General features: G+C 34.2%; 1 protein-coding gene across 1 annotated transcript in view; it reads right to left on the bottom strand.

Annotated features, from left to right (window-relative positions):
• The window catches only part of LOC120637847 (nose resistant to fluoxetine protein 6-like), a 97,256-nt gene that overhangs the window by 42,850 nt on the left and 34,553 nt on the right, over positions 1 to 19,853 (bottom strand). The window contains exon 2 of the mRNA XM_039909882.1: positions 19,136 to 19,463. Coding sequence (XP_039765816.1) covers positions 19,136 to 19,370 — 235 coding nt within the window. The 5' untranslated portion in view covers positions 19,371 to 19,463. The remainder of the gene's footprint in view (positions 1 to 19,135; positions 19,464 to 19,853) is intronic.

Genomic DNA, 19,853 nt, shown 5'->3' with positions numbered 1-19,853 from the left:
TGCGCAGGCACGGAACCTCACTCTGTCTGCCCAGGATTGTGGTCTCCACTCACTGCACAGGAACGACTGAGACCTGAGAAGCCGTTCTCAAGTCTTTTATGAATTAGGTGGTACTTTATGATGAAGCGTAAGGTAGTAGCGGGCTAATTAATATCTATACCTAATACTAACGGGTCACAGATGAGCATGGTAGTCCGTATTCCACCACGCTGGCAGTGGCGTGCACTTCATACATGCGCAAAAGCTCTGCCTACCCTAAAAAATTTGTGTCTTATAAATGCGAAGGATTTTTCAATCTTCCTTCTTTATGCATACCCTGGTAAAAACTCTGTGCACGCCACTGCACACTGGCCGAGTGCGGATTGCTAGACTTCACACACAGCTTTACTTGGCTTTGAGAGCATTATGGAGAACTCTCAGACTCCCTCACGATTTTTTATTTCAGCGTTAAATCAAGTGATATTTAATTACTTAAAACGCACATAACTTCGAAAATAAGGTGCGTACCAGGGAACGAACTCGATCTCGCCAAAAAGAAGGTTAAAATTCTAACCACTAGGCTATATACTCTCTCCATCTTAGCTGACTAAGATAACGAGAACTATGAGTTACTGACATAAATTAAAAAACATTGTTCAAGTGCAACGTGTTCAAAATAAAATTATTGCGTCTATACAGTGGCTGATAACTTTAACGAAGCATGATCTCGTCCCATCAACGTCAATTTCCCTACTTAAATCTGGGTCGGCGATTGCATATTATTTCATTCACAACTAAAACAGGTTTTTAATCAGTAGGGGTGATGTAATATAACTACGAGTATCAGCGAGGCTCCCCTCGAAAGCGTTTTAGAAAACGTTGTTATATTGTCAAAAACGCTAAATATGTTAAATGGTGGACATTTGATATAAAGGAAATATTCAGGTTTTTTGCATTTTTTCATTGACGGCATGTCGGTTATATTCAGATATGTGATAGTAATCTAGAGTTGGTAGAATTATTTAAAACAAGTGTTAGGTTTTGTTTTGCGTTATAATATTAAAAGCAATCCAGCTTTGTTTATTTTATAATTTAAAATGAAAAGTGGGTAGCTGAATAACAAAAGTGAAAAAGTCAGTTCGAGTCAGCGCGGGCATCAAGAACGGGGTGTGTCGTGGTTACGAAAAAGAAAAGGAATTAAAAGATTGAATGGTGGATGCAATAAAACAACGGAGTTTTATTGATCCAGAGGTTTTCTTTACACAAGTAAGATACCAGGTTCGATAGGTTGACCTAACAATTATTCATTGTAAAGTCAACATCTACTGAGGATGCTCCGGTTTCGGAGCGAAACGTGCGTAGAGCGTACATTGCCGAGGATCTGTTTGGTGTGGAGTATACGGATTGAAGAAATTATAAATTACACCATATAGATTCTCCTGCTGTTCGTGGAGTATAGCAAATTAAGCTTAATTTTCATAATAGGTTGGCCCACTTGAGATTGGTTGTCATTAAGACACTGTTAAAGCAATAATAGTCTTAATTCCTATGCAAACCGAACAAAACGTTTTTCATCATCATCATCATATCAACCCATTACCGGCCCACTACAGGGCACGACTCTCCTCCCACAATGAGAAGGGGTTAAAACTGTAGTCCACCACGCTGGCCCAGTGCGGATTGGTGGACTTCATACACCTTTGAGAACATGGAGAACTCTCAGGTATGCAGGTTTCCTCACGATGTTCTCCTTCACCGTTGAAGCAAGTATTATTTTAATTGCTTAAAACGCACATAACTAGGAAAAAAGAACTCGCCTCCCCAAAAGTGAAGTCGAAGTCCTACCCAATGCGCAATCCCCGCTTAAATGTTTTAAATAAAAAAAAATGTTTGGTACTTTGTAACAAACTCGTGTGCAATAAAAAGTATCTATCTATTTATCAAAGGCATCTAGTGAGTCTGCCTCACTAACTTACACACCTCACTAAATTGAGCGCAGTGGGTCAGTACAAACGAAGTGAACACACAATAGATTTTAGAGACCATTTAGTAGTTACTCCGTACTGAGTAGGTAGAAGGAACTGTATTGTAGTTCTACTAACGAAAACTACTGGAACCATAATAGTCTGTGTATGACAGCACCTTTAGGCAGAAACTATGAAAACTTTAAAGTTGTAATTATGATCCATTATACGATCTTATTATTGCTCTTAAAGATTCAATAACATTTTATTAGATTAATAAGCTTTGGAATGCCTTGCCATTAGAGAGGCAAAATCTATCCAAATCTTTAAAAAACTTGTGAAAGATCACTTTATGTCTCAATCAACTGATGACCCGGGATAGTTCACTGCTCTTCACTTTTATTCATTTTTTATTATTTTTATTGAGGATAATTATTTATTTTATGTATTTTGTTTCATATTTAATCTTTTATATTATCTTTAAGTAAATATTATTTTTATATATTTTATATATAATTGTTGTTACTTATTTATTTATTTGTCTTTAGTTACAAATATTGTTTTTTTTATATATTATATGTATATATTTTAGAAATGAAATATGTATTTTATGGGTATATGTATGTATGCACCACCTTACTATTTTCTGTAACTGTTTTTTACCTTCGCCATTGGTTGCCTGGAAGAAATCGCTATGTAGCGATAAGGCCGCCAAATTGTATACGTCGTTCTGTTATAGGTAAAAGTATATTCATTCATTCATTTCAAGATTCAAAAACAAGATTCCATGTTATTGCCTGGTTATTCAACATATTTAGCTTTAGCTTTAGCATTCTAGCTTCCGATGAAAACAGACATGACCATTAGGAAACCATAAAGGTTAACAGTAGGTACTCGTATCTAATTGCTGAATCCAGTTCATATCAGATTGTTCATTGCTTAATCCATAAATCAGGTCTCAATGTTCGTGGAATTGCTTTTAACCAAAGCCTTATATACTAATATGATAGGATGGATTAAAACACGTGTTCACATTAAAAATATTTTTCAAAATCATTGGACTGTAGAAACTGTCTGAAGACTGAAAGATTCATTAAATCACCTAAGGTTTAATTAACGACTAATCCCATTTTAGCATAGTTTATAATGTTATTTAAAAGTATCAATCATGATTTGGTAAACACCGTTGCGCAAACATTTCTCATCAAAATTCTCTTTCCAAATATTTTAAATCCTTCATATTGCAGTTCTGACACGTTTTAGAACAGCTATTTGATATAACAAATTTTGTGTTTTCCGTATAAGGTGCCTCCGTGTTGTGGTTTTACATTGCGGAATAGCTTCGATCAGTTAATAAATTAAATGAGAACGAAACCTCTAAACCCCTAATGCATAAGAGATATTTTAATTGCAACTTGATTTTCTAGTGATTAGCGCGTACGGTCGATAAAAAACTCATCAGCTTTATTATTACTTTTTAGACATAGATTATTAGGTTATTCAAAGCAGAAGGTAGGCACTACTCATATTCAGCGCTGTACATAACAAATACTATGAAATAAGTAAATATGTGCGTGTTGATTGCATTTAACGCACTAATTGATTTCAAATGTGTGCAAGAAACACCTATTAATGATTCCATTGTACTAACGCGTAACAATAGTTTACTAATAAATTAACCAAATTGATTACACGTTTGTTCAGTGATCAATATGAGATGTGTGATAAGTCATGATCATCATCATCATCATCATCATCATCTTCATCATCATCACCATCACTGCGCTGCGCACAGGCCTCCTCTCTCTTAAGAGAGAGGTAATCAGAGCAGTGACCCATCATACAACCCAATGCGGGTCTGCGGGCGTTAACGGTTTTTATCAGGTGTTAGTAATAACATCCGAGACCGACAGCTTCACCGTCAATTTATTTTCTCGGGGTTAACAGAAAAATACAATTTTCAAAAAATTACATATAGTTCTTACGTCTTGGTAAATTAACTTCGTAATGATCACGAGACAACTTTGACAAGAATGTATACACGAAGAAGAATGATCAGAAGACGCAGTATTGTTATAGCACTACTTGGAAAAATAAATCAAGTTGCAGAACTTAACTAACTTTACTACTTAGTTAATCAAAATCTTCGTGAAAAACCACGATGATGGCAGGTGCTTATGTGCAGCTCTGATGTTTTTAGCTCAAAATAAGCTAATACCAATGTGACATACTTAAGACTATAAATTATGTATGCATATTAACGTTTGCCTCACTCAAGCAATCTTAAATTGCAACACGAAATGCGATTATAAACTTTATATCTGTAATGTCTACTAAATTGCTAAAATTTGTTATAAAGTTAAGTATTCGATTTGCAATAAAAGATCAAAATGCTTAGGCTGAGTAATTTGCCCATACCCTAAACTCCGTAAATACTCAGTCAAATTATCTTATGACCGACAAGAATGTTTGATTTATATGTCAAGAAATTACTTGTGCTAGACCTTAGTTAGGAAATTGGCTTTGTCCAGCTTCTTTCTTCAGTCTTTGCGGGATGTTAACCCTGTGTTAATTATTAGTAAAAGCCTACCAACTCGCATTGGAGCAACGTGGTAACAGGCCTACACCAAACAATAGGATTCTAGGCTACAGTTGCTGCTAATGACTTATATACCACGTTTTAGTGCTCGGCGCTTGCGTTTGAAACTTGGAACCATGGTAAGCGGTGGTAATGTGTTCTTATCATCCTGTCAATGATTATCCAAGAACTAGAGCTTATTTAGTCAATTTTGCCAGTCAAGTTTGCCTAGAAGCGACTATCTGGATAGCGTATTTTCGAGAAGAATTTTCTCACGTACTGTAAAATATTTTCATCGTATTAACTATTTAGTTTTTAATATAAGGCCTGAAATAGATAAAAAAGTTAAGCGTATCTATTTACAAACATTTCAACATTTTGCATTCTGAAATGTTTATCAGTCATTGCAAGCATAAATTATATTAAACCTTTAAAAAAAAATCACAGCAACTGCGTCATAAGTCTAGTGGCATGTTGGCTGCGACGATGACGATGATATTGGATGGAAGCAGGCGTTACTTTGCGGAATTCCATGATGTATTATGAAAATTAAGCTTAATTTGCTATAGGTACTCCGCGAAAAGCAGGAGAATCTGTATGGTGTTATTTATAGTTTCTTCAATCTATATACTCCACACCAAACAGATCTGATGACGATGACGGTCTTCTTGGCTCGATTTGGGAACCCAGGTCGGACCAAAAAGTTGGTTATGGCCATTTTTAGCAAGAAATTCTCATTACAAGCCCGGAGTTATATTGTCGTCGTACACCCTTTGTGAAAACGTTCTGGAAAAACGTTAGCCTCATTCTTATCACTAACATACACGATAACAATAATTGTAAAAGTTCACCAGCCATATGCTCTTAATCGATCCTATGTGATATGAACTCTTGTCTCATAATAAGTGGAATTTAATGTAGCGAACATAATATTATGTTCAATAATTTCGGCTGACCAATAATTAATTTATGGCAATAGGTATTTTTATGCACGTAAATATTTGGAATCATTGGTATAAAATATGGTATTTAGAATAAAACAAACATCTAAAATGTAATAAAGTATGTTAATAAGAATGGAGATTGATATAAAAAGGGTAACAGTTGTAAAAAGTACATTAACGATGCATAATTTTCTGAAATTTTCTTACAATGAATATTTAATAAGCCAACTCAAGAACAAAGACATTATAAGAATAAAAACGGGCAGTTCCCAGTTAAATGCCAGACGAGTCTTAATAACTCTACTGGTGCTTTCAATTAATATACTTAATTTTTAAAATTCTACGACGTTGACATTATTGGGTGTCAACTGTGATATTATTATTTGAGTCGAAGTCCTATTTATGATGCCTCGTTATTAATAATATTGACTGTAATAATGCATCTAACTTTATTGAGTTCAGATGTTGTTAAGGAATTAAGGATATGTAATTGATTTAAGGCTTTTAAACTGCTCCTTCTCTTTGACCTGATTATTTTCTCCTCCTTTCCACTTTTTGTCCTACTACACTTTATATCTAAGTAAATAACGTAGTTAAGTTACAGTTTTATTGCAAAAATATTTATTAATAAAGGATATATATCAATGTTGGTAAATTTCAATAAAATTTGTTAAGCCGTTTTTGTGTGATGTATAAAATGCATTTTACATTATCATTTAATTTTTGAAAAAAATTGTGCTTATGTATCCAGTAAAAAAGTATCTATTTTATTAACTTCACAAAACTATGCTTAATCCTTATAAGTATGTCTATGTAAGTACCTTATTTCTAGAATAAATAGAAGAACTTACATATCAGTACATATTCTATATTTTCTAACAGATAAGTAAAGACGTTTGTTTTGTTAAACTTTTATTTTTTTATGTACTTTTTGTGGTGTGCAATAAAAGTATATGCATTCATTCATTCATTTAAGATCTAACTAAATCTATGTGTTGCCTGACGGCTTCTCCTAGGTGGTCTGGCGTGTTATCAGATAAAGATCAGATCAGAGTAGAGTAACTTGTGCTCCGGAGCGTAGCCTACACTAGCAAGATATACTCTGCACTACTAGTGGGCTCAGATCGAAATCCTCCTCTGCTCTGGCCTCCCCCATAGTTGCCACCACCGCTGTGTAAGTTTAGACAGACCCACGCAATAAAAAGGTGTGGCAAAATCTAAAAGGACGATATCAGCATAGGGGTCCATATTTTTGAACTTGCGAAATAAATCGAAGCCTTTATTTGCAGGCTGGTTATAAAAATACTTTCTGTGGCTTTCCCTTATTTTCACATAAAAAAAAACAAAGCAAAAAAATAGATTAGACGAGTCGGCTTATTTTTCTTGAAACAGGAGACGGGGTTGACATTTAAATAAATTACAGTGAAGTATCGCAGCCGGTCGTTGTCACCCGGGCAGGGCTATATTTTACAATTTTCAGAGTTAATAGCTTGCCTTCTTGTATTTTTAAAATAAACTGACTAAGCGCAGCTGTATTTTAAAAGAATATTTGAGAACATTATAAAACTTTATTTAAAAAAATTTACTTACTTTCTTAATGTCTGTCTGTCTGTCTGTCCGGGCATCACGTGAAAACTACTGAACGGATTTAAATAAAATTTGGTGCAGTGGTAGCTGATATCCCGGGTCAACATATAGGATACTTTTTATCCCGATAAACAATAAGTTTCCTCCGGGATATGGGATGATATTTTTTATCAATTTTACTTCATATCTCCGTTAAATTTGCACCGATTTTAATCATTCTGTTTTCATTTGACAGTGTGTACTACCAAGCATGTATTTTCTAATTTTAATAAAGATCTGATTAATATTATCGGAGATAAAGGACATAATTCTTCACAGATAACAGCAAGTCGCAAGGCATATGGGACAACGATCGAATGTATGCGTGCCATCCTACTAAAAATAAATAACAGTGATTATAAATGCGAAAGTATGTGAGAATAGATGTATGGATGGATGGATGTATGTATGGATGGATGTTTGATACGCTTTAACGCCACAACAAATGAACCGATTTGGCTAAAATTTGGCAGAGATACCTACAATATAGTCTGGCATAGTTCCTAGGCTTCTTTTTATCCCGGAAAAGCGAACAGCTTCTACAGGATGGCTTCGCAATTTTTTCCCCATTTGTCTTTTAATATCCGCGCAACGGAGTTTTAGACGACGTGATGTGGTTTTTTGGATAGGCATAATTGACGTGTTTTTTTTTAAGTCGACTTATTCGCGGACGAAGTCGCAGGGGTCTGTTGGTAATAATAAAATTAAATATAAATTAGGGTACAGAACCGCCACGCTGCTCTAGGGCGTGTTGGTGGGATTTAATCACTATTTATTACCTTATGTTAGTGTTGATAATAATAGTGCCGACACGGCTTTATGCTTTTTATTGACTTACTTGTTTACTTGTTTTATTGTAGCCTTGGTAGGTACAAAGTCTGAGTAAACTGTGTTGAAAAATTTACATTAGCTTCAATGTTTAGAGTTCTCATACAGAGCTTTTCGGATTTCAGGCAGAACTTTTCCAAACTATACAGAGTAAGGATAGCGTCAAATATTTTCTCAGTAAACACCTAGAACTTTTCGTATTGTTCTATTGCATACACAGAGTTAGTTTGAATGTTACTTTGCTACTATGTTTTAAAAGTGCATGGGGTATAATATATAGTAATAAAATAGTAAGCATCAGTTTTTTTAAAAATTGTCTTAGATGTGTGTGTATAATAAATAATAATAAATATACTACGACAATACACACATCGTCATCTAGCCCCAAAGTAAGCGTAGCTTGTGTTATGGGTACTAAGATAGCTGTTGAATATTTTTATGAATATAATACACATAAATACTTATAATATACAGATAAACACCCAGACACTGGAAAACATCATGTCTGAAAATCATCAATAACAATCATGTTCATCACACAAACATCTTCCAGTAATAATACAACCACGCCCTTCAGGCCGGAACACAGTATTGCAACAAGCTACTTTGCAAAAATAAGTATAGCGGTATCACTTCGCCGGACGAACTCAGTCACGAAAAGCTGTACTCATAATATCAACCAATTAACGGCCCACTACAGATCACGGAATTCATACTACAATGAGAAGGGGTTAAGGCTGTAGTTCCCTATGCTGAACCAGTGTGGATCGGTGGTGGAAAAGCTCTATTACAACTAGACAAAAGACCGAACAAACAATAGGCCCCAGAGGCTTATATATTATCGTTACTGTTCTCCCTAATGGAGGACACATCTGTTCGCGATGAATACGTAAATTGCCTTATCGGATCCAATAATTTAATTTCAGTAGACTGAAACAGAGTAAAGGATGAAATTGAAAGACTGTGCCAAATTCATTAATATTTAATGGCATATTTTATCTATCTATAGATAGATATTTTATATATATATAAAAGTGTGTTGGTATGTTCCGTATAGGCTCCGAAACGGTTGGACCGATTTCAACTGTGTGTGATGTTTTATTTCGTCGTTGCAGCAAGTGATATTTTGATTGCATAAAACGCACATTACTTAGAAAAGTTAGTGGTGCGTGCTGGTATTCGAACTCGGACCCCCGAAAATGAAACCGAAGTCCTAACCACTAGGCCATCACTGCCTGACTATATCTTACTTGTAACTATTTATAAGAAAAGTTCAAGGTAAAAAATAGTTACTCATTTAAGTTAATAGACTAGATTGTAATAACCCGAATTAGAACAGCGTGGTGAACGCCAAACGTTTCCTGCCTCTGTTTCCTATAAAAGACGACGTTTTTGCAGTTAAAAATCTTAAATAATTGTACGTAAAAATTACTTCCACTTGCTTAAACTTTAAAGTTCAAGAAGCGTTACTAAAATTCCTACTTTTTATCTGGAACGTAAAATATTCTATTCAGGACTTTAACTATGAAAAGGCGGGCCGGATCGCGAATTCGCCCGGGCGAATGAAAAAGACTAAAGACTTACTTTTGCATCGCTTATGTGCCTTCGCTTACTTGAGTGAATATAATGAAAGTGTAACAGTAACAAGAGCGGTATTTAATTAATTATTAAATACCGCTCTTGTTACTGTTGCTAACATTTCTATCCTCCATCGGAAATCAATAGCGAGAAGGTGATGTTAAGTGAGCATCCCAACCTATGAAGTTCACAGTACTTGTGGAACTGTCATTGTATTTCTGTACAGGTTTAGAACTTCATTTTGTTGATAATAGAAAATACAGTGAGTTGAGTTCTTTTACACCTTACTTTTGTAAAAAAGTACCATTAGGATCAGCTTTCAATTCTTTTCAAGCATCTCTTTATATTAACCTTTCCCTCCGATCACAATATGTCGAAAATTTACCCGTCACTTGCAAAATTATGTACTATGTCAAACTATATTTATTCACATGTGATTCACTTGTAACCCCCGACGCAAAAAACGACAGGTTGTTCGCGCGTGTTTGTGTGTGCGTGTGTGTGTGTACTGGCAGTGTGTCAGTGGCATCGTAGCTTTGCTTGGCACGGACTTTATTTTTTTGTTTGAAAGGTGTATTAGCCGGAAGTGTTCCTAGCTATGTTCGATGCAAATCGGTCCAAAATGCCCGACAAAATAGTGGATGGCAATTTCGTTGATAACTCTAGTGTCAGGAATGTTAATTTTTTTTAATTAACTTTATATTTAACTTTATTTTTACTTATCAACCATCGATACGCGCTACTCGTTGTATTTTTCAACATAATACTATATTCAGTCTTCTTCTCCGCTTCGCAATGGATTTCGTATGTTGCTTAAAAACTCATAAATTATGAGAATTACATGTCTCTGTAAATTATCAAATGAATTCTGAAAACATGACGCCAGTCTCTCATCTTAGGCGAGGCAAGGAACAGAGATACCTATACTTTCCTATTCTGTTATCCTTTCGAAGTAACGTGAAAGTTCATTTGAGGTTAGGTAATTAATATTCAATAATAGTCTTCTATAAGAAATCAAGATCTTTTTGAACATAAAACTCAATAACTATGCTATGGCCTAAACGAAAATAAAATGCAATATTTCTAATTTTTTAATAATAAATGTTGGATATTATCACTAACATCAACTTGATCACAAGTTGATTGCATTATTAACTCGTTTTAAATTCATTTGTTTACTTAACACAAAAACGACGAGGGTTCCAAGCATGAGACATTTGTGAATAGTTTGCTCGTTTAAGAACTTATTAACTTTTTTAATTGTAAGAAAATAAATATAGACATACATAAAGGTTTAATGTTTATGTATTATATCAGCTTAGATAGAGAGTTTGTAACATTGACGTAGTTGGAAGATTTAGAGAGTCTTCAAAAATGTAAAGTATGTACTTATCTACTGCCAGTGGAGATTTCGTTTCGAACTTTTAATTATAAACTTTGTTTACGGCAGACCTACTGCCTCTTTATTAACTACGTCCCTGAATTATTTTGCTCGCGACGCCATGTTTTTGTTTTGGGACATCGGAAACTCAAGGTTACATCCATAAATAGTTAAGAAAAACCTAATGATATCTCATTACTTTACATTTGTTAAATATTGTATATTAAAAATAATATATTAAAATACAATCCTGTCCTAAATAGAATCGATAGAATTAAGTAGTGCTCTCCTTTTTTATTGACACTTGTTGACACTCTACTTTTAATTATTACTTAGAAAGATGTCAACTAGATATTTCTTACATGGTTACATGGCATACAATATACACACGATAATAAATGCAATAAACCATAGCATATAGATGATGGATACATACGCATTTATAAATATAAAAAAAATGTTTTAGTTACAAAGAAAAGCTTCATATGGAAAAAAGGAAAGTTCAAATGCCTTATAATAAATAAATCTCTGATGTTTGGTGAACAAACTATGTCAATTCAACGTGGGAATTATAAAAGGCATGTAATGATAAATGGTATTTACAATAGGCGTGCGTACTTAAATCTCTTTTCAATGGAGCTGATAAGTTACTAAAAGCATTTTTATATTATTAAGCTGGTCTATGTTCGATACACTTTTGTTTGTGATTTATTAATAATTAAATTAAGTAAGATACCCATATTTTTTTCTGGATATTTTTGGAATGAGATATTATGTTATACATTGCCGCATATTTTCTAATATCACATACGTAAACGTTTAAACGTTTACTTAAATTATGATATGAATATTAAATAATCTATTACAAACCCTATCGGTTCCGAAATTTATTGAATTTTTATTTTTATTCCCATGTGGGAATTATAATTTAAAAAACTAGCATCTTAAGTAATTTTTTTTACCTAGTTTTCTATAAAATCCACGTATTTCATAATGAACATTTCCAGTAGTTTATTAAATTACCTACGCAGTATTATTACAAAAAGCTCTGTTTATTTATTAGTATCTACTTAGGAAGGTTATTATTTAATGCCCTTTCATTAAAAAATAGGTAAGAGCATTACTAAATGTGCGACGCAAAGTATATAGAAGTATAAGGTAGAACATTTTCACTGAAGGATTTTACGAAAATAAAATGTTTCAATCGGAAAATTTTATACCGTCTCACAAAACGGAATTCTTTAAATTCATGCAGTGAATATACACGGATGTGTAAGAATTTGAATAGGTACTAAATTTTTCAAATAGAATTTGTCGCAAAACCATTCGAATTAAATTTGGAACCATTCCATATAGGATCGAAACGAACGAACGGTAGGTTCGTTCGTTTCGATCCTATACCATATTTTCAGTTTCGATGTTACGTACCTAATGTTTTACCCGATACTTTTCCCCATTTTTAGTTTCACAAGTTTTAACAATTTAGATCGCTTAAAGCATGCTTTTCTTGATCTAAAGTACTGATAATAATGAATGAAAAATTATTATAAAGTGAAAATAGCCCTCAATATTGTTAATTAAAAGGAAATTGAAGCAATTTTTCTTTAGACATTGAATGGACTATAAAATCATTTAAGATCCTTATATACACATTTCAAGACCTATTTACACATTTCGTGATCTAACAAATGTCATGAATCTCTGAAACTTTTACATGTACTTTAAACTTTGTCAAGTCTGAAGTAATGACACTTTTTACTGAAATTAGCTTCTCATATTTCCATCTGTTGCCTGTTAGGCGGTAATAACACTCGCGCATTAACAATAACACAAAGTTGTGACATTGACAAATTGGTTTATAATCCACAGCAATGAGGATACAAACACTAATCCAAAGTATAAATTCTCAGCGTTCAGCGCACACCGATCAATCTCCTCGCGGTTTCTCTATTTACGTGACATTGGCAAGTGATCTGTGCCCAGTCTGCACAAATAAAAGCAAAAAAAATATACTAATTAAATGTGAATTCTTATATCACATAAAAATGCAGTTTTAAACTTGCCCATTTATTGTGTTATTCAAATGTTTATAAATTTGACAAGATCTTCACCTTAATAACTTTCATGTTCTGCAGTGTAAAATTTAAAGCTGATGGTGGTAAAATCAGTACAAGCTTTAAAAATAGCAAGACATCAACAAATTAAAAACGTCCACGAAGAGACGTTACTTTAGCTGACTATACCTTTATTTATTCATTGCGTAGGTAAACGAGTTTAAGCAAACTAAAGTGACCAAAGTTTATTCATACTTATGTTAAAAGAGCGAAGACAAAGCATGTATGTATATATTTACAAATTAAACATTCTTTGACTAAAGTAATCCAAGTAGGTTTACAAATTAGGTAATACAAAAAAAAAAAACAAATAAGTTTTTTGTAAGCACATATTTAGTTAAATGAATTAAACATCCTTTGACTCTGACCTATAATGAACGCAGCACACAATTAAGCAATTGTTTAAGTGGTGCAACCCCAAAACGTGGCCTAACAATTTATTTCAACTTCAAAATATTTTAATGATTATATATTATGAATCTAAAGAGTTTGTTTGATTGAAGGCTAATCTCAGTAACTTCTAGGTCGAACTAGAAACATCTTTTTTTGTTAGATAGTTCATTTATCGAGGAAGGTCCAATTAGAGCGAAGGATCAATGAAAAATGTTGCAAAATATTCAATAGAAAAACAATCTTTTTAAGAGTTACCGATTCGTGCAATACGTAAACGGTTAAGTTACAAAAAATAATGTATTACGGAGTTGTTCCTCTTCAAAAGTAAAAAAAAAAATCTCATACGCGGACGAAGGCGCGGGGGACCGCTAGTATTTAATCTTCATATAAGTACGTACCTTACTTCTTATATTTAAACTGCATATATTAACGGCTTTATTAATCTCTTATGCTTCACCGCGACTTCGTCAACGTAAATATTGGTCGCATACAAACTTTCATTCTAAAACCCACAGCGTCATACCACCCAACAGTTTTTCTACTCGTAAGTGACGTAGAGTAACGGTAAATAGTCTGAAATCTTTCTGAATAATTGTAGGAACTATCAAATGAAAACATCTTTATGAACGCCTATAGCAGTGGCTAGCTACTAATTTAGCGTTCCGGTACGATACCACATAGACAGCTACCTCTAACAGGTTAGCCTAAGACTGCATTATTCATTTACCATTAGCTTAGTCTAGGGCTAACTTCTAGTTCTAAGCAATAGTAGAGCTTTTTCTGACAGAGCTTGTCGGGACTACCAGCATTAATATTTCTGCCACTATCAACTGTTTTACTGTCTGAAGGGTCAATGGTTGCCGGTATAATTACAGACACATGACCTTCACACCAACTCCTTGGATGATGGACAACGGCGGCACTTTGTAAGTAGTGCTTGTTTCTCGCATGCCATGCGTAGTGTTGCTCAATTATAGGCGAGGTTTTTTACTTACCATCATCATACACCATATCTTGGTCTGTCACTTCATTATCGTGGCCATCATTATCGACCCATTACCGCCTTCTGGACATGGGTTTCTTCTCATAATGTGAAGGGAGGCCACCACGCTGGCCTAGTGCGGTTCGGTAGACTTCATACGCCTTTGAAAACTCTAAGTCGTCACGGAGGTTTTGTCACGCTGATTGTCCTCACCGTTAAAGCAAGTGATATAAAATCGTTTAAAATAAAAATGCACTAAAAATTAGAGGTGTGTACTGGGGATCGAACACGCCCTCCACCTCCCCAAATGGAGCCCTATTACAGGACTAGGGCACTAGCTTCTTCAGCTATCACCGTGACATGAAAAAAACCGCTTTAGTGTGGTCCTAGCCTAAGTGGTTGGCGACACTCCTTCTGCGGGCGACTTTTTTCTTAACCGCGCACGTGACTCGTTCACAGTTACATAATAAGTCATGGAAAGGCATTTACTACGCGCTTTTGAATTCAGGTCAACAATCTTTACACTTTGTCTTACCTACTTAAGATTTGTCTTTTTTTATTTACACGGAGTAACAGTGTTTGTTTGTAAGTATGTACCACTGACCTTAAAAACTAACGGGTCTATGCAGATTTTAAATTATTTCAAAATGTTTGGAATGTATCCCTGGGAAAACCGTAAAAAGTAAGATTTTACGCTTGCCTTGGGTCTTTTCAGCGTAGGTACGTATATTTCTTTTAAACGATCTTTTGCACAAATATAGAGTAAAAATTATACTTTAAAAAAAATTTATGCCTGGAAATTCATATTGGAGCAGCGGCGTATTTGACCTAAGCGATAAAATCATATCTTAAAAAATTCAGTGGCGAACAATTAGGCAGATATTCATTTACAATTTGAATTAAACATTTCTGCATATAATTCTGAGTATAACTTAAGAATCAATAATAATTTTATGGAAAGTATGAATTTCGCAAGTAGGATAGTCAATATTTTTTATGCAAGTTTTGTAAATAAATACAGATGCAGTTTAGAATTCAAACTTCGTTAAAAAACACGAAACAATCATTAAATAAATACTTCGTTAATTAGTTTGTGATTATCATTAGCGTAACAAACAACAATCAAAGTGTTAGGCTGTAGGCATTAAGTAGAAGCGGATATACACATCCTAGGCATAAAATAAAACGCCGGTGCACAGCCTTCTACCGGCGGTACTTAAGCCAGACTTGTTCGCGCCGATTACATAATTAGACATGGAGAGGCATTTACTATGCGCAATTACAAAGTAAACGGGGTCAATGACCTTTTAAACCTATTTCATTGCGTAATTATTCTTCATAAAGTTTTAATTTACACTGAACCTTCGTTGGGGACTAAGGAATTTTTTAACGATTGTTTAAACTTCAGCGTTGCATAAACAACCTTATTCACGTAGTATATAAGCTACAGATTACAAAAACTTTAAATAACGCACAGTAATGTTGTTTATTATTCTAATAAAAAGGTCTTGAATACAGCGTTGATGCTTTTCAGTTCACGCTTTATACAAATACTGCTAACATTGGCAATGTTGGTGGAGAGATATTTAATATTAAAATACGAGAAAAATATAAAAAGTTTGGTTGTAATTTTACTTTCTGGAAACTGCTATTAAAAAGCAGTTTCCCGCAACGTGTTCTGTGTGAAATTTCGTTTTCTCGCGATAACATTACGCATAGTGTATTATCTAAGCTTGACATGTCCATAGTTTACAACATATATGTAACACGCCATACAATAAACTCAAGAGGAAGACCAATAGAAGAGCTTAATAAAAAATCCAAACTTTTATTGAACGGAATACGAAAAGGTCGTGCGAAAACTTTGGTAAGTATTCTACAAATTCCAACTTACAGCACTGTTTTTTTAATTACGTCAAACTTTTCAGAAGATCCATGAAAGAAAACCAAAGCTTTTGAACTCAACTCATATCATATTTCCATGCATTTTATTCAGTCACTAGACGCTAATGGCCAGCACATGATTAAAATATACCTATTCACTCGACCATTGGAGCTGGCAACGTTCCCAGAATGCTGGTGGAAGTACCGATCACCTGTGGAGTCAGATAAGCTTCCAACCCTCGACCAACTCGGTTTTAGTTACAAAACGAAGTAGGTACAAAACTATGCTCTATATAACCAGAGAAGAGATTTGTATTTAAGTTATCGTTTGGTGACTGTCTGTGCCTGAGTGGGTTGCATGTTTGATTACGGATCGCAAGGTTTGATTTCCGAGTCGGACATACATTTATATTTGTTGAGTTTTTCTGTCAAGAAATTCTCAGTAGTTAACAGTACAACGCATAAAGTTGGTGTTGTTCACCTCCATTCCTCGGAAGGAGTTAAACCGTCGGTCCTTGTAACCCTCACTAAATATTTCATCATCATCTTCATAAGCCTATTAACGTTCCACTGCATCCAAAATGATTCGCTCATACACCAGAGCATTCTCAGAAGATGTTGACTATACAATGTTTTTTTAATTATTAAGGCAACAATTATTCATAGTGAAACGTCTCCTGAGGATGCTTCGACGTCGACGTGAAATGTGCGTAGAGAGTAAATTGCCATATCTTTGGTGTGGAGTAGAGATTAAAGAAATTATACATTACACCATACAGAATCTTTTGCTTTTCGCGGAGTATAGCAATTTAAGCAAAGTTTCATAACATATCATGGGATGGTGCAAAGAAACGCCTGCTTCCAATATTTTAAGTTCAAATGTTTCGGCTTCAATAGAAATAACGACAGTCTATAGATATACAAAGATGCGGTCTAGTTACTCGCATAGGCACATTAGAATATTATGTTATCGCCGGAACACTCTTAGGCGACTCGACCCGAAATATGATATTATTAAGACATACCTGTTACATCGCTAATCCTAAATGTAACTGTATATGACTTAACCAGCTGTTAAGCCTTAGCTTAAGCTTAAGCACGCGACTTCGTCTGCGTTTGGTTTTGTTTTTTAAGCATATTTTAAGTAGAGTAAAAATATCGGCTGTAGTTTTAAATTGTTTGTTCAATTAAGTCCTTACATTTTATAAACTCGCGATAACTTCTACATTAAACATCTGTTTGGAATTTGATAAAAAGTTTTGACTATTGATAAAACTATTTATTTAAATAAGAATTAATACTGAGATATTAATGTAACCCAGTTTTGTTCCTAACTGAGATCTAACAGAACACAAAAGTTGCTATTGCGACTTAGCTGTCACTCACAGAAAAATAAGGTTCTGCAAATGTTTTAGAAAATCACGTGAAAACCCTTACATTTCCCGGTAGAAAACCTAGATATCCTATAGTCGTCGTTAGTACCCAGGACCTGGTGATCCGTAGTTGCACAGGCTAACCACTAGACCAAAGAGGCAGTTTTTTTGTAATTGTTTTACCTATTCATATTAGTCGATTAAACTAATTTGCAATTCATTTATAATAGGTACTTACTTGTAAGTTATGTGAGGTTATCTAGGCTGTCTAAATACGACTTGGTAAACACGCAATTAAATGTTTAGGTATACCAACTAGAAATCCTTAACCTAAATATTTACAAATATATAAAATCATTTGTGATTGATTTAAGATAGTAAGAGTTGGCTATCTAGAGGCATCTAGAGGTCGTTTCTATTACATCTAGTGAGATCGTTGACCGTGCGAGGTCTCTGCATTTAAGGGAGAACGTAATAGGACGAAAGGAAAGGTCCCTCATGGAGCACAAAATCTTCATTTGTTTAACTTACATTCGATAACCGCTACCATTCCTCTATTGGAATAGTAAGAACTGTGTTGTCTCCAAAATGTGTTCAAAGCTGATATTTATATAGGTACAAATTAATGCAACCCCTCTAATTGGCTGAAATTTGCGACCAATCACGGAGCCTGTTTTATCTTATATCTTTAAACGAGCAATTCTTGTATATATATAATTGGAATCTCGGAATCGGCTCCAACGATTTTCATGGAATTATATTTTTATTGGTATACAGAGGGTTTCGGGGGCGATAAAACGATCTAGCTTACATACACATTAATTTTTAGAAAATGTAATTTTATTCGTGTTTTCCGGTAATAACCGATTTGGTGCAGACGAAGTTGCACGGGTCAGCTAGTTTGTAATTAAGACTCAAATCTAGTAGGAAGCTTTCCTTTTCATAGAATTATGCATACTCTTTTTGTGCTTTATTGTTTATACTGACAAAAAATATTATTAAACGAAACTATTTTAAACTTACATGAAAACAAAAGATATTAAACAGAGAATAAGTCCCGCAACTAAGTAAGTACATCATAAGATCGGCAACCCGTGTAAAGTATTAAACGATGTATGGGTCATTGGTCTTTATCTTTATTATTTAGATCGTACTACTAATATATCTACTAATAAAAGCGAAAGTGTGTTTGTTTTTTTTGGCACATATATATCTTGTATCCTAGAGATGGGCGTATGTTTTTTTTACGCCGGAGAAGATATACAGTCTATTTTTTAACCCACAATTTAATAAATAGTAAACCATTTATGCAAAATAACTATGGTAATGGACGTCACTTTGAGGTGACATTTTTTTCTGTTAACCATAGAAATCTTAATAACAAGGCACTGCTATTAATATTACTATGGGAATAAACATTTAGTTCTCAGCATCTTAACAAGGTAACGAGGTGTTAATTCCTGAATCAATAGTTACAGATTCATTGTTCTTAGTACAGAATTAATACTTACTTTTTGAAGCCCACAGCGAACCCTCGTTCAGAGCAGTAATGTACTGCCTCAAATCAGACTCGCACTCCCGAGGCACTGTATGGTTTCCATCCAGTATCTCCATCCAATCGTGGTGGTCCAACAGACCTTTCATCCACGCCATCCGGGAACTTGTCACATCGGTGCTGTTCACTTTCCCACATACAACATACACCAGCACAAATAATGTCACTACAAACATGTTTGTTTTAAACATCGTGCACGTTTCTCAATTATTAATGCATTGCCAATTTGTTCCAATAAGCTATAATCCGTGAAGGCTGTTACGATTTCACACACATCGCAATATCTGAAACAAAAATGGAAACACCTTTTAAGTATGAGCTTGTTGAAGTTGTTTATTACAGTAATTAAAAATATATTGACTGTGAACTATTGAGTAATACAATTAAGAGCTGATTTTTCAATTGTAGAATAAAAAAAGGTTAAAGAGGTTTTTTATAATTTAATATGTTATGCAGTATGCTTATGATTATTAGGTAAGAATCGTAGGATTTCTTATTTTATTAAAAATTATACAGTAAGACTTAATTAACATAATATAATCTAAACTTATTATTTTACAAGTTATGCCCGTTTGGAATGGTGCCAAGAATGCTGGCTGCGTTTCCGCGTTAAACAGACAGGCTAATCCTTTGCGCAAAAAAGAGCCAAACCTTCTAAATTTTTAGAGGAGACC

Source organism: Pararge aegeria, chromosome 4 (genome assembly GCF_905163445.1).
Source record: "Pararge aegeria chromosome 4, ilParAegt1.1, whole genome shotgun sequence".
NCBI classification, from domain to species: domain Eukaryota; kingdom Metazoa; phylum Arthropoda; class Insecta; order Lepidoptera; family Nymphalidae; genus Pararge; species Pararge aegeria.
Note: the sequence above shows the minus strand (reverse complement) of the source record. Positions and strands in the feature narration are given on the sequence as shown.